The sequence below is a fragment of the Pseudomassariella vexata genome (genome assembly GCF_002105095.1).
Source record: "Pseudomassariella vexata strain CBS 129021 chromosome Unknown BCR38scaffold_10, whole genome shotgun sequence".
Taxonomy (NCBI): Eukaryota; Fungi; Ascomycota; class Sordariomycetes; order Amphisphaeriales; family Pseudomassariaceae; genus Pseudomassariella; species Pseudomassariella vexata.
This window is the reverse complement of record NW_024467965.1, coordinates 531,086-546,730: the sequence shown is the minus strand read 5'-3', so window position 1 is coordinate 546,730 and position 15,645 is coordinate 531,086. Positions and strand designations below refer to the sequence as shown.

At 51.7% G+C, this 15,645-nt stretch overlaps 3 protein-coding genes across 3 annotated transcripts; 1 reads left to right on the top strand and 2 right to left on the bottom strand.

Moving 5' to 3' along the window:
• Positions 1 to 3,106, top strand: BCR38DRAFT_411234 (uncharacterized protein; the record flags this gene model as incomplete). The annotated part of the gene is made up of 5 exons (XM_040858553.1): positions 1 to 987; positions 1,049 to 1,180; positions 1,219 to 2,548; positions 2,604 to 2,938; positions 3,005 to 3,106. The coding sequence occupies 5 exons, from the start codon at positions 1 to 3 to the stop codon at positions 3,104 to 3,106; spliced, it is 2,886 nt and encodes a 961-aa protein (XP_040713429.1).
• A 2,303-nt stretch (positions 3,107 to 5,409) lies between these two features.
• Positions 5,410 to 6,583, bottom strand: BCR38DRAFT_487104 (short-chain dehydrogenase; the record flags this gene model as incomplete). The annotated part of the gene is made up of 2 exons (XM_040864111.1): positions 5,410 to 6,139; positions 6,222 to 6,583. The coding sequence occupies 2 exons, from the start codon at positions 6,581 to 6,583 to the stop codon at positions 5,410 to 5,412; spliced, it is 1,092 nt and encodes a 363-aa protein (XP_040713428.1).
• Positions 6,584 to 12,364: 5,781 nt separating this feature from the next.
• BCR38DRAFT_348410 (uncharacterized protein) lies at positions 12,365 to 15,329 on the bottom strand (the record flags this gene model as incomplete). Its single annotated transcript, XM_040856418.1, has 3 exons — positions 12,365 to 12,430; positions 12,487 to 14,321; positions 14,375 to 15,329. 3 exons carry the CDS (start codon positions 15,327 to 15,329, stop codon positions 12,365 to 12,367), a joined length of 2,856 nt encoding a protein of 951 aa, XP_040713427.1.
• Between the last annotated feature and the right edge of the window lie 316 nt (positions 15,330 to 15,645).

The window sequence follows — 15,645 nt, the reverse complement described above, 5'->3', positions numbered from 1 at the left end:
ATGGAAAGCCAAAACAGCAACTCTAACGGCAATTCCCAACGTCGCAGGCTGACCAAAAAACCGCCGCCTTCGATCCAACAACACTTTCACCACAAAAACGCCTACTCCATCGATGGTGGCAGTCGCTTTGACGCTCAATCTCTGGGGAGCAAACGCAGCTCGACGAGTCTGAAGCGTGCTCCAAGCGCTCCGCCCCAGCGAACGCCAACCAGTGCCAGATCCAACGCGTCTAACAACTCGTCTCCCCGTCATCCTCCAAACAATTCCCAGAGATCCAATCCCTCGCCCATCCTGCAGAGCGGCGAATTCTTACCATCGACATTTTCGCCCGCCCACCAGCAAGCAGCAGCCAGCAGCAGGCCGTATCCCGCGTCGCCCATTGCAGGTCCCGGCGAAGGAAGTCGCCCAGCATTTGGTTTTGGGCAAGGTGGTGCAGCGAACATTGGTATTGGCATTGGCATCAGCACCGGCCCGAGTGCGACGCGAAGCAGAGACAACACCACGAATTATCAACACTCACAACCACGAGACCACCGTTTGTCGGATTCGCACCTCCGACCCCTCAGCACCAAGACATCCGAGGAATTCGTCGGTGCGCCTTTTGACGGCACCTCCCTCATCAACCATTTCGAAGCCACCAAATCACCCTCGTTCGCCAGCCGCCGACCTGCTCCTCCCCCGCTCTCCCACACGAGTCCTTTCGCTCCTCATCCTGCCTACAGCAAGAACGCCCACGACCTCCGTCAGTCGGCGAACTCCACGGCCGCCGATACCTCCATGGCCATGTCGGAAAAGGCGCCACCCGGCGCGCGCATTGGGGAAAACCAATTGATCAGTCCGAAACGGTACTCAGACGAGAGCAAAGATCCCAAGCCCCCCGGCGTGCTGAGGAAAAAGTCGGGCTTCTCAGGACTCATGAGCACGTTGGTGGGGTCGCCCAAGAAACCCGTCATCTCGGCCCCAGAGAACCCCGTTCACGTAACACATGTCGGCTACGACAGCTCTACTGGCCAATTTACGGTTCGTCGGACCCTGTTTGCTGTTCAAGTCCCTCTTCTCGTTGTCCCTCCTTGCCCGCCGCATCCTTCCTTCCTGTGCGATCACGCTGATCTCATGTCGTGTCCATAATATTTCCGCCTCGCGTGCCCCCTTCCCCTCTCCACGTAACTCAGGTGTGTGTGTGTGTCCTTCGATACATAGTGCTCATGTTCCTCATAGGGCCTCCCGAAAGAATGGCAACGACTCATCAACGAGAGCGGCATTCCCGAGAATGCTCGACGGGAAAATCCCCAGATGATTGCAGACATCGTGACTTTCTACAAAGAAACTACAGAAAAGCCACACGAGGACCAGGTTCTTGAAAAGTTCCATGATGTCAGGGCTCCAGAGCTACGTACCCCGTCAGGAGGAGCGTCTCCCGGAATCTATGCACCAAACTATGCCGGTATGTCACCTATGATCAGTCCACCAGCAAGTCCAAGATTTCCAATCGTGAATAATGAAGGCACCTTCGAGAACCCCCGCGCCCCTCCGCCCGTTCCTGGAAAGGGTCTTGGCCTATTGCCGCAAAAGGACATCAACCTCATGCCCAGTCGACCCGCGCCGAGACCCCCCGTGTCGTTGCCATCGAGGGCTGCCCCGCAACCGCCATATCCAGGCAAGGATTCCGGCATCGGTATTGCTCAAGGCGGCGAAGAGCTACCCTCGGCGGCTTACGTACCACCCAAAGAGAACACCGTCCCCATGCTTCCGGAAGAGCACCGATCGAGATCGAACTCGCGAGCAAATGGCAGCTCGCCGTATACTCCTACCCAACCATCGCCGGCAGTGCAGCAAGCTTACCAACAACAATTGATGGAGCAACAGCAGCAACAAGCCATGGCACAGGCACAAGCGGCGATGAAGGGACAATTGGGTCGATCAGTAAGTCAGAAGCAGCCGCCTTCAGGCCATCCAGCGTCGACGAGCACGCAGAACCAGTTCAGTCGCCCTCCGGAGGCAAACGGAGCCGGTCGTGGCCAACCACCCGTTGGACCAGGGCCGCAAGCCAGACCTCGTCACCGTCAGCGCCAAAGCAACAGCATAGACGTTGTAGCCGCGCTGAAGAGAATCTGCTCAGAAGGCGACCCGCGCGACATCTATCGATCATTCACCAAGATTGGTCAAGGTGCTTCGGGTGGGGTATACACCGGTCACGAGCGAGGCTCGAATCGCTTGGTGGCGATCAAGCAGATGAATCTCGAGCAGCAACCTAAGAAGGATCTGATCATCAATGAGATCCTGGTCATGAAGGAAAGCTTGCATCCCAACATCGTCAACTTCATTGACAGCTATCTATGCGGGGGCGAGCTGTGGGTTGTCATGGAGTTTATGGAAGGTGGCAGTCTGACGGACGTCGTTACTTTCAACATAATGACAGAGGGTCAAATAGCTTCGGTTTGCAGAGAGACATTAAAGGGACTGCAACATTTGCACTCCAAGGGGGTAATCCATCGAGACATCAAGTCCGACAACATACTGCTTTCATTAGAAGGCAACATTAAGCTCAGTAAGCATATGCGATTCCCAAACCGACTTCAGCAAATATTGACCTGTACAACCAGCCGATTTTGGGTTCTGTGCTCAGATCAACGAGGCACACAACAAGCGCACCACAATGGTTGGCACACCTTATTGGATGGCCCCAGAAGTGGTTACTAGAAAAGAGTACGGCCGAAAGGTCGATATCTGGTCTCTTGGTATCATGGCGATTGAGATGATTGAAGGCGAACCCCCTTACCTCACCGAGTCACCACTTCGGGCTTTGTGGCTTATTGCTACAAACGGTACGCCAACTATCAAAGATGAACAAAACTTGTCTGCGGTCTTCAGGGATTTCCTCTACTTTGCTCTTAAGGTCGATCCAGAGAAGAGAGCAAGTGCCCACGACTTGCTTCGGGTGTGTACAATTTCTTGTTTCCATTTCTTGGGCCGGTCACTCATCATGCTAATTTGGTGTTTTCAGCACGACTTCATGCGATCGTGTGTCGACCTCGCATCGTTGTCCCCATTGGTTCGAGCCGCCAGAGAAGCTCGCCAACAAGAGAAGGCCCGTAAGGGTCAATGAAAGACCCACACATGGGCGATGGCACGTCCAACTTGCATTGCATATAATTACATCATAGCGGCCTGCGATTTTTCAAGTCTTGAACACTCCCCACCCAAGATCAGAGGTTTATGGTATAGAAGGGCATCGCTTCTTTGAAAATTGGGAAGATCGGCATTTTGAGAATGACGATAGGAGTTTCCAAGCAATCTTCGTTCGCATGCGAGTTGCTACCTTGGAAGGTGGGTGCGCGGCTTCCCAGTTGGGTCCATCTAGCTGTACAAAACGAGAAGATTTCGGGGGGAAACATGAATTCGCGAAAAAACAACCTAAACATTCTCGTAAATAGCGATGCGTCGTCGTTCACCCACACTCGTTGTGTACTGGGGGACCGACCGCTTAGATGGATAGTAGTGATTGGACACTCCAAGGGATGATGTTTTTGACAATATCATCAGTCACCTGCTGGCCCCTGGTTGCTGTTCACCAGAAGAAGAGATCTCGACTTGATTCGATTTGGCTGCGAACAGAGTTTATCCTTCAATACGGAGCCCTGAATGAGAGATGCCCGTATGAGTTAGAAACGAAAACTGCAGTCTTCAATCACTTGATAGTTGGAAGTGAATGCGAGAGTCGGTGATAGCCTTCGCGCTATGGCCAAGACTATCACTTTGTGATATTGGTTTAGTGGTCAAGACTCAAGACCTTTTAATACTCGCTAGGATATTGTTAAACCGATGTGATAAGTTAAAGATGTTGCGATGTACCTTGCTGATAGTAATGCAAATACTCCTATACACAGAGAGAGTGCCCCTCTATTCACAGGCACTTTATCATCTGTTTCTTGTTTAGGTAGTAGTAATATGAAATTGGACTAAGATATCTTGACGATCATTCTCGACCATTGCATGTCCCAGTAATTCAAAAAATGTCGTCTGCCTATCTAGTAATAGTCCTGACGCCGCTGGAGCAGGTTCTCGGTAGGTCAGCTTATTCACGACATGCTTCCAAATTCTAGATAAGTTAGGAAATAGGATCCCTCGATGCTACTACCTGGTCACCCGGCGAAGATGGAGATGTGATTTATCGTGAACATGTCATCCTTGGCCACGGATGGGCACGCTGGTGGTGGGCAGAGGTGGAGGTAGAGATGGCAACATTGGGAGGATACTTTCTCTCTCCCCCCCGATAACTGATGAATCAAGACGACCTAGAGAAAGCCTATCAAACTGATGTGTAGGCATCCGCGTAGATAAAACCTTTTATCCAACTTGAGTGGTAGTCTCACAAACGTTGTTGATATGTCAACGTATTATAGTGACCATAAAGAAGCATGTAGCTTCTTCTCAAGGGCATATATCATAGTGTTGCCAATGACCCTCGTTATCCATCTATACGGCGGGAGTTACTGCTAGAGACTAAGGGGTTAGATCCACCAGGAATGAAGCCACCCGGCACCTATAATGGGAGCGAGTTCCCAAGGGTTATTATGTCTAGCTGCATGATAAATGCCTCGAGAAAATGTCAAACATATCATCGAAACAACTACAGCGACAACGATTCTAAAGTTTTAGCTCCTACTTCTACTAGTAAACCTGGGGCATGTTCACTTGCTAAGTTGCTATCACTGTCTACTCCTCAATATTTGGGAAGCTTAGTACGACCAAAATGACAAAGTCATAAGATTGCGAGTATAAACCTATCTAAACACCAGGTTCCGGCATCCGCCTATTTAGCGAACGAGACCAAGCCCTCTATTGTCTCTAGATATAGCTAGAGCTCTATTGTCTTGCGCTCTAAACATTCTCTCTATACGATGGTATCATCCCTCTTGCTCAAACCATCCATCCCTCCGTGACTGTTGGGCGTGGCGTTCGCTCCAATCCCATGCTATTAGTATAAAAAATGCAGTAGGCCATGACGATGAGCCGTAAAACAAATCCAGACCGGGTTCCATAAGGTGCTCGGAAAATCAAGACATGAAACGCTCTGCTCAATCCGCGCTCGCCAAAGACCAAATCCACCTCCATTATTTGACTCTGGTTCCGTCGAGTACGCCGTCGACAACTTGTCGTTGAGGCGACTAAGCGAAAAGGTCTACACCAAGCAAGTATGTGCGTGAGCTTGGGGGTATTGGTGATGCCACGTCTGCAATCAAAAAAAAAAAAATCAAACAAACAAATCTAGGCTTCCCCAAAAGGGCGCCCTGCTATGATGGCAACAGCCCATCATTCGCCCAACACACCTCATCTCCGTCCAATTTTGAGTTTCCAATTCCCATTGACGTCATAAGCTCAGCATCATGATACTGAAGCAGTTTGCGCTTAGTAGCAGGTGTAGCCACCGTCAATGATGACATTGGCACCGGTCATGAAGGCGCTGGAGTCGGAAGCCAGGAAGACACAGAGACCGTTGAGATCGTCAACAGCACCGAGGCGGTTCTGGGGAGTCATGCTCTTCCAGATCTTCTTCTGGGCCTCGAGAGCGGGGACGCGGTTGAGAGCAGTGTCCATGTAGCCAGGAGAGATGCAGTTGACGCGGATGTTGTACTTAGCCCACTCGGCGGCCAAACTCTTGCCGAACTGGATGACACCAGCCTTGCTGGCGTTGTAGCAGCTCTGCTCCTGGGGGTAGTTGACGATACTACCGCTCATGGACGCCACCAGCACGATGGAGCCAGGCTTGCCAGCAGCCATCATGGCGCGACCGACGGCCTGGGACATGAGGAAAGAACCAGTCAGGTTGATATCGATGAGGCGGCGGAACATAGCCGGGTCGTAGGTCTCGGCCTTGATGTTGGAATCGGCAATGCCGGCACTGTTAACGAGCACATCGGGGGCACCGTACAGTTGAACGACGCTATCGACGGCGGCGTTGATGGCAGCACCATCACGCACATCCACCTTGAAGAAGGTCACCGGAAGGCCCGTCTTCTGGTGCAGTTCAGCAGCCGACTCGTCGCCCAGTTCTTGGTTGGCGTCGAAGATGATCAGTGCCTTGGCGCCAGCCTCAGCGCAAGCGCGAGCCATGTGGTTACCAAGACCGCGAGCACCACTGCATGAGAATTAGCGACTGCGCTCGTGGCTTGCATTGACCCCAATGTGAATCAGTGGGCCAAAGGGGAAATCTGGCTTACCCAGTAATGATGACCACTTTGTCCATCACGGTCATCTTCTGCATCGTGGGGGTCATTGTGTTGAACACCTTCTGGTTGAGAGGATGGACGTCCTCGTTCTCAGCTGTGGGGATGGGTGTGGGCTTGGCGTTTTCTCGCGAGACGGGGATTGAGAAGTGGTCGCTGCTAGACGCTCCTCCCTTGGAATCTGGCGCGTAGACCGAGACGGGTACTTCGGTCTCGCGGACAACGTCGCTCTTCATTCGGACGGAGGAGCTGTTGAAAGCTCGTGCAGCGGCAGGAATTGCTTTTTGGCCTGCTCGGGATGTCGACAGCAGAGGCGCTGCGGCCCGAGTGAGGCGGAAAGCGGTTCTGGAAGCCATTGTGCGGGTTGAGTGCGACTCGAGGATATTGATGAGAAACCGTGAAGGATGTTGGCGATTTCTTAAAATTACAAATACTCTTTGACAAGTTCAAAACAGTAGATGAATCCAGCTATTATGCGGAACTCTGATTGGTGTAATATTGAAATGTTGTGTAACGTTAGATCGATCTGTTAATGCGCGATTCATTAGCTTCCAAGCTGATGATTAAGGCAGTACGAGGGCAGCGGTCAAGTGGCCAAAGGGGAAGGGGAAGGGCTTTTGTACCGGCACAGATGGTTCCGCAGAGAAATTTGATACGTAGTATACAAGAACGCAGGTAGTTGACGATGTAAGAATGGGCTTGGGGGAACGGCTTGATATATAAATATGCGTACCGATGTCGGGGTTAGGGACGAGATTTCTTTTACGACCCGTATTTGTGGTTCCGTCACCACAAAAGATGGCGAGCTATGAAATTGTTGCTTGCAAGCGATGCCGTTAGAGCTTTGGTAACCGGAAGTGCGATGCGTTCCGGGGCGCGCTCCTCTACCCAAGCAAAGCGCAGGATCCGCTGGTCTGTCTGTCTACCCAACCTCTAGAGAGTGGGGGGTCCAAGAGGTTAGGGGTTGGTATAACGTCTCGGTTCGACCAGGGCCGCAAGATCACGATAGTTGTGCTGAATTGTGCAGTGAGACCAATCGTGCTAGTTTAGTTGAGGAAGGTCAGAAGACAGCGTCAAGTGAGGAATATTCGCAGGATGACACGGTGAGGGTTGGTCACAGCAGAGTTGATAGATTCAAAGTCGGAGGGGGAAGAGGAGATGGAAAGATGTAGTGGATCCTACGAGTCGCTGGAGGGTGCCTTTTCTACTGAAACTGAAAGGATAGTGGCTGTCCACCGGCCAGGAGATAATCGTGCTGTCTCGTCTGCCTTAACATTAGCATCGTAGCTCTTGGATCTAGGCCAGCCGCTCACGCCGAAACCTTTGTAGATCTGGCTGGTACGATAGTACAAATGTGTCTGAGTAATGGGACGGAGCCGTCTCCAAACTCTGTCTTATTCCCATCTTGTCCGCTCGTATCAGACAGAAAATGGACTTGGTGGTGGTGGCGGAGAACTATGCAAATCCTTCTTGGGCAAAGGCTCTCTAGTCAAGGGTAGCTACGTGAACTCGCATGGTCCACAAGGGACCTCAAGACCCGGAGCCCCCAGGGCCCGTCACACCCTAGGCCAGCTAGCCCTTCGCCATCCAAATGCAGAAAAGCCAAGCGCAGAGACAGCAAGCTTGACCAGTCGGTGCGATCACCAGTGACCATATTGCGAATGCATGCTAATCTTGTCGGTGGGTACTGCGAGGTCGTAGTGCAAGACACGGCGGCGCCGGCATGCACCGGCTGGTGTTGGCCGGCCATGGTGGCCCAGGGTCCTACTGAGCGTCCCAGCAGAGAATGTTCCAAAGGGTGGACTCGTGGGGCTCCCTTTTGTGTGGGGGCAGCACTGAACGCCAACAGGGTCGTTGGGCTTGAGGGCTTGAAGTAAAAACTTGAAGAGTTTCGGACGACAAGAGATCCAGCATTTTAGGCACGAATTCGAAGTTCGGCAAGTTGGGGAAGTTGGACCAGCCACGGGCTCGTAACCCGACATGCTGCTGACGCACTTGACGGATGCGCATGTCCCAGGGCTTGCAGCTGTTCAATATCACCTGTTGTGCCGTTACCACTGTCAACAAAGAATCCTGTGGCAGCTCGCAGGTAAGGCGATACCGGTCAGTCTGTGTTCCGTACGGAGTACATCACAGACCATGGATGTCATAAAGTGGTTGGTGAAGCGGTGAGTATCAGAAAAGGGGCAGATCCACGAAGATTGGCCAGCAAACATAATAATGGTTTTGGCAGCCCCACTTCAATAAGCTCTCCCTCCAACGCTCCCGCAAGTTGAGTATTGTTAGATATTCGGAATATTCGGACAGGGAAGTCGCAAGTTGCCAATTGAATTGGAAAACTCGGTAGTTTGTGCATATACGATGCAAGAAACGACACAGCATGCAGCTCTCAGTTCGAAATAGCCCACAGTTGATAAGGACATGCGCCATCGATCACACATGTATTGCAGGTCAATTCAGCAATGCCGCACTTCGGCCGCTGCTGTGACTGTCTGACGAGCCAGTCCGCTTTGCACCTGCCGGATTTTCCAGGTCTGGCAGCAACGCGAATCATTCACATCTTCGCATCCTGGATCAGATGAAAAACTCGATTTGCCCTTGTCACGTTTTCCACAATTCCTGATTCAGGGTCTGCGACTGCATACTATAGTACTAAGTCGGAGGCAAGGTAAGAGCTACCCGAGCACCAGAAACGCGCGTTGTGCCCACCGTCACACAGTGGCAAGACTTTGGATCAGCCATCGAGCCACCGGAGACCTGTACAGTATTCCGATCATGTGGTCTGCAGGAACCGTTCGGCAATGGCCAATGGCCAGGGAATTGCTCTTGCCATTTCGGAATCTTCAGCCCGGGAAGCAAGCCTTGCAAGCCATTGAAGATTGTTATGAACAATTGATCTTGTGAGCGGGAGAAACGGGGATCACCAATGATCCCCCACATACCCCCCCGTACCGCAGGTAGGCTATTGAGGCTATTGAGGCTATTATTGACTCTCCTCCACCTCCCACATGCCACACCGCAACAAGGTCACGATGATACTTGCTTAGTACGAGTACATTCCAACAAGGTGAAGAAGACCCAGACTGAACGTGAGTCGTGACAAGGATGGGCCCTAGTATCGAGATTATGGCACGAATCAATTTTAGATTCCTTGAACCTTGGACCCTGGAGGACCCTGGAGGACCCTGGAATCCATCTCAATTCCACAATTCCTAAAGACAACTTTTTCAGATCCAGGTTTTGCACGTTTCGGCATCGTATGGACGGACGTCTGACACCACATATATTATGAACGGGAGCTGGAAGTCCTATTGTCTCACCATAACAGCCCATGCGGGACAAAACGCGATGAAAGCCCGATTCGCATGAGGTTCTAGCGAGTGGAAATGATCCTACAGTTTTGCCAGGATCTATAAATCTCATCCCGTGTCAACAAGCTAGCATTCGCCAAGGAGACATACTGGCGATAATGTGACAGCCGTGCTTCCACTCACAACTGAAAACCCTAACATGTGCTGCGACAGAACAAGACTATGAGGTGAGGCTCGACCTACACGCAAAACATCTTGCATGTCGTCACCTGATCTTAACGCCTGGCATAACTTGCGCATATCTCGCATCTGATGGCTGGCGAGAAAGATCTGCCCAGACAAGGCAGATAATCTGACGCTCGCAACGCAGAACACGCTTAATCGCAGATCCTGTCAGAAAAGTTTGAGACACGCAATCCATGCGTCTTATCCCGCTCACCATCCAGCTGTCATCCTTACAAATGGCACGATGCAGGGGCTGACCTACCATACACTAGAAGGTCAAGCTTATCTACCTGCATATTAGGGGCGCGTGTTTGACCCCCGCGGGTAACGGATTCTTTGGAGCCGTGGAGCGCGGGGTGGCCTTTGATCAGAGCGCAGAGAGTGGATAAAAAACGAACGCTACATGTTTTTCTTCATCTTCGGATTTCCTCATATGTACTTATTGCTCTCTGATGTTTGGCTCAGACCAAGTCTTCGTGTCTTTGTGGGGTTTCGCGGGGACGACTGGGGGCACGAGGGGCCTCACGATGGATTCTAGAAATGGAAAAACATGGTAACTCCACATGACGGGACGGGTTCAAGCTCCCGAAGGGGTGGCGGTGAGCAGACCGAACATGTCATGCTACAGCATGGGGGACCCTTCTGTCACGACATGTCAACTAATGCTTTCTATCCTCGATTTTCTGCCCAGGCACGATATCAACAAGGACTTGTTGGTGCAATACGGGTGGCTTGACATGACCCGTTGCCGCGCGCAGGTAGTCCGCAGGATGATATTATAAGGACAGCTCTTACCCATCTCGTGCCCATAGTTCAAGGTCTGGATGATATAAGAAAGGAAGGAAATGCTCTTAAAATGGACCTGACTCGTTCAAATAGAACTCGAGATGGTTGAATGAAGAAGTTTTCCTTACGGAAACCCTCAGAGCGGCCATGGAGGACAGCAACCCATCACACAGTTGCGGCGGCGTATGACGTATGTATCGCTGTTCATGTGGACGTGAAAGACGGCTCAATTCTTGGGGTATCTGGTCCTTGGGTGTTACTTGATGAGTTTGCAAGATATGCCTCGAGCAATATCCTTGTATTTTCTTCTCCTGTGGTGGTCAGAAACATGCCTACTGAATAATAGGCTTGCGTGAAACGTAGGTAGTATTCGTTAATTTAAGAGATCAACTGTAGCGTCTTATTCCCATCCTGCAAGTAAATGTGACAGGTCAACGTAAATCTTCTCCACCAAACTAGGTGCCCGAGACTATACATGTCACTCCGAGGTATACATCCTGTTTGCCTGTCAACAACCATACCACCTTGTCGCCAATTACTCAGCCAAGGCAACTCACCGCGGGCAGGAACACTTCCGAGGTAACCTGATCAGCTCATCGAGGCAATGCTCACACACACAAAGCAGCGACAAGCAATATCGCGGTGCGGTATTAGTAACCTCGCCCAGTCCATCTGATGACAGTCAAGATCATGGCCAATATGCCAACCCAGCATCCACTCTGCACTCTGCTACGTACATAGTTCCCCCGTCCGAAGAAAACGATGCCAGCACTCTACTAGACGTACCGAGCTCCTCAATTCGAGATGCCAAAGTGGACACAACCGATAAGCACCCGTTGCCAAGAGCAAAGTGATCACCATTGCGAAGTTCGTAGCGGCTCTGCCTGAAAGGCTACCCTACACTAGTCTGGGCTGCATAGACCGCCGGCCGGCCCACTGGGCGATCTACACCTACCTATCCATCTTCAAGGCAAGGAAGTTTCGCCATGACTTTTCCACTTCTCTGCATCGCGACCCGCTTCCTTCCACCGGCTCCAGCGCAGTGGCAAGACGCATGAAATCCGCTGGTGGAGCATGCGGACACACTACTGTGAATGCGGAAGCTGTTTTGGGCGGTGGCTTTATAATTCGCTGGCCAATACGTCAACCACCCACCTGGAAGATTATGGTGGTCCGGTATTCAACGTCATTTTCCTGACCGTGAAAGAAACTCGGGATACTTGCACGTAAAAGTGAATCCGTCTACCTGGTAGACAATGGGTGCTTTTCCAGTGAGCAAATACACTACTAGTACAACAATGCTAGCTCCAGCCTGTAGGAACTCAATTGCCTCGTCTCTGGTCCTGTGTCCATCCTCAAAACGCCTGGGTATCCGCCTGAGGTGACCTCAAGATCTATGAGGCGACCTTTCTTGCTCTCAACAGGAATCATTAGAGACCTCATCCCTAACAAGGATGTTGTCGTCCTATTGCAAGACAAATCAGCCGCGTTAATAACGACATCCGGTTTTCTCTATCAGCAGCAACGGCAAATAGACCCCATCCATACCTGTGACGAGCGTCGTCGTCCTATCTCAAGATGAATCAAACTCGTCAAGAAGAGCCTGTTTCGAACCATGAGTTAACTCTACAACGCTGTGAGGGACGTTATAAAATCAACAACGCGAGACCCGGTTTTCCTCACTCGACAGTAGCTCCTAGTAGACCTTATCCCCCTGCGAGACTCTACGAGGCCCTGCGAAGGGTGTTTCGTCCTGTTGCAAACGAATCGCCAGTAGCTTTCTCAGACTTCATCCAGTCCTTTGTCTCGCTTAAATTAGGCGTCGGGATTTACCTCGTAGTCCCTCTGGACTAACTGCAATAGAGATGCAATGTAGGGAGCCTAGAAGACCGTTTAGTAACCAAGCCATGTCATGGTCAAAAAAAGCTGTAACTTACCATTGCTTTGTTCTCTGTCATGACCTCGAATAGGCGTGCCATGACGGGTCGGAACAATTTCTCATTCCATCCACCGCTCTCACCGCCCGTCTCTTCCTTGTTTAGGAGCTCCTCCTGCGATTCCGTCTTGACGACATTTCGTGCAATATTGCGAAGTACCAGAACAGCGCTCAGCGGAATTCCAGCTGCTTGCTCAATCTGAGGATTCCGATCGTCCTTAGTCGTCGGCGTGCATTCCCAAGCCAGTGTCATAGTTTTCACAGGTACGATATGGGCCGGTCGGTGGCGCTTGGCCACGGGGTCGGTGACGTCGGACAAGCCGCGTTTTTGTCCGGAAGGGAAATGCGTTTTGACATGCCCAGTAAGCTCAAGCAAGCTCATCTTCGAAGGTATTGTATACTTGCTGCAACCGCTCCATTGGCATGAGATGTCAAGCTCTTTATTCTCGGCAGAACCATCCTCTCGCACCATTTGGCCAAGATGGGCTGTCAGAATGTGTTTCCACATATTCTCGCCGCCTAGGAAGAACTTGCCACACTTTTGTGCGAATGGAGCCCTTGCAGTTACCCAATGGCATTGCAAATATTCTTCCTTGGTCTCAAAGTTGAGCGGGAGTAGCCGGGCACGGATACCCTCAATAATGAATCGCGGTGCTTCGCCGGCGCCTCTGATGATCTGGGCCCTAGCATTCGCAAAAACATGACTGACGTTTCTGATGAAGTCAGCAGCGGTCAGAGTGTTGCGAGCAGACAACGAGCCGAACGAGCTTTGGTATGCATGCCAAATGGCAATTTGCGTGATATGGGAGTCGGAGTCTTCTTCGAATAGGCTCTGTAACCACTGGAAGCAGCGTTGCGGCTCCTCTGTATTCGCTAATCTCTCAAGTAGATCTTGTGGAAGAGCAGCGACATCCTCGCCAGCTGGGATTTTGCGAGGAGGTACCAGAACAACGTCCTCTTTGATTCGTTTCGCCCCATAACCGAGAAGTCGCACAAGGTGTGGAACGAGGCGCTCCACATTGACTGCTTTAAGCAAGGACTCGACGTTTGGTACCACTGCAGTGTACATGTAAAGAAAGTCGAGACATGCGTCCATCAATTCCTCGTCGTTCAACAAGAGCCAGTTCATGACATTCTGCAGGATCTCGGGAGGGACATTTTGGAGCTTGTTCGCCACGTCAAAGTTCATGGATATACGACTTATGGCACGCAGCGCTGTCAACACCGTACCTCGGTCGGTGGAGCTCAGTTGAGATAGGAGCGTCTGGTAAAGAGGGTCCTGAGAGTCGATATTCATGTAAGGCGTCAAGTGTTCGGCTATGTCGAGAGCAGAATGCTTCAACTCCACCAGCATCTCGAGGCTAGGTAGGTGCAGCACAATGCACAGCAAGTCCTTGAGGGGCATGATGTCGACGGCGTACTTCGCATTGTCGGGCAAAGTGACCATATTGCGAATGGTAAGAAGAGCCTCAGTTATTAGGGTCATACGATCTGTGAAGTGAGCTGGCTGCATGTTGTCCAACACAACTTTGGGGGTGAGTTTCTCGATTCTCTTCAAGATGTCGTCCGTCCCGTTAGTGCCGTCCAGAACATCCGGATCGCTTTCATTGCCAGAATAGCCAATCTGCCAATCAACATTGTAGAACAAACTGCCAACCTGAAGGGCCATCTCGATCAGGCCTTCGGCCAAGCCATGAAAGGCTTCAAACTTGAACTTGTCCCAACGTTCAAAGCTAATCTTCACGAGATGGTACAAGGCAAACTTCTCTTCAGCTGGGATACCCGAACGTAGCGACTGGAGACAACGAGCGTAAATGTTAGGTCCGTCGAAATTGGCTGCAGCAGGATTAGTTTACAGTATTTAACCATAGCAAGCGTTTGCTGCTTACCTCCGGGTGGCTTGAATCTGCTCTCAAATTGGCGACGGGCTTCATTCCTGGCCGCTTGAACCTGGCCGGTAGTGAGCGTCGCAGGAGGATGGACGGGGCGCAGCGGGACCGAGATCTGTGTCGGAGACTTCACGGTTTCGGACAATTTCGACGCGTTCTCGGAATTGGGCGGAGTGAACGAATGAGACGCGCCGTGCATGGCTGCTTGATGGGCCTGCATTATGTTCATGTTGTTACCGTCGTGGCGCTGGGGTACATAGTGTTGGGGGTGCTGGCCATGGGACATCTGAGAGTTGTGTGGCGTGTTGGCTGACGGAGTGCCGTGGTGAGAAGAGCTGTGACGCGTAGAGCGGCTGGGACCAGTCTCGGGCTGGAACGGTACGCGCTGGGGAGGAGCTTCTCGAAGCCGGCCTGATGCTCTGTTTCCAGAGACTGGTGTGTTCTCACTGATACGATCCTCCTTCGCTGGAGTCTCATCGCCAGAGCGCTTGGTGACCAGCTTGAAGCTTTCCAAGGTTCTCGTCAATACGGGACCATACTTGCTGGCGCAGGATTGCTGCTCGAGAATCTCGGGTGGCGGTGGCTCCTTGCTGTACTGGTCTCTCACCCAGAATGCAACAAGGTACTTGTAGAAGTCTTGCTTGAGCTGAAAAGACAGCTGTCCCATATTCTTGCTGTCCTCGTAATGCATGCCCAGCTCCGTTGCCAGAGCTGCCCAAGCCTTTTGCACCTTGCCCAGCTCGTCGTAGCCTCCCTTTGCGACAACAGCTTTGTACAGCTTCAGCAGGTCCACAGTGATATGCCCATATTGAGTCTGAAGTCGAGGCTCGGGCTCGAATGATGTGCCGCGCTTCTCGTGGAAGGCAGCGAGCTTCTTGATGAAGTCGTCATATTCGGCAGTGCGGTCAATCTCGTGAATGTACGGCTTCTTGGCCGGGCTACCCTTCGGCGCCATCTTGTCCAAATCCAAAGAAAGTGGTGGCGACTAGGCCAGCGGTGTAGGCAAGGTTGTATCTGGGAAGCTAGCTGTCAGTACTTAGCTCAATGTGTGCGTCTGCGATGAAGGTGCGCCTTGTGTAGGTACGGTACTTACCTTGGCTATAATCTTGCTTTACTGGCACATCAGGGGCGCGTCGGTTTTGAAATCAAATTGTTGAGGTGGCGCGCTTGATATCGCGATCGTTACTGGAGGGCAACAATATAGTTGCAATGAACGGCGCAAGCGGTTGTGAGTGCCGCGAGCTGACGCTGCTGGTACGGCCTCTGCGTCG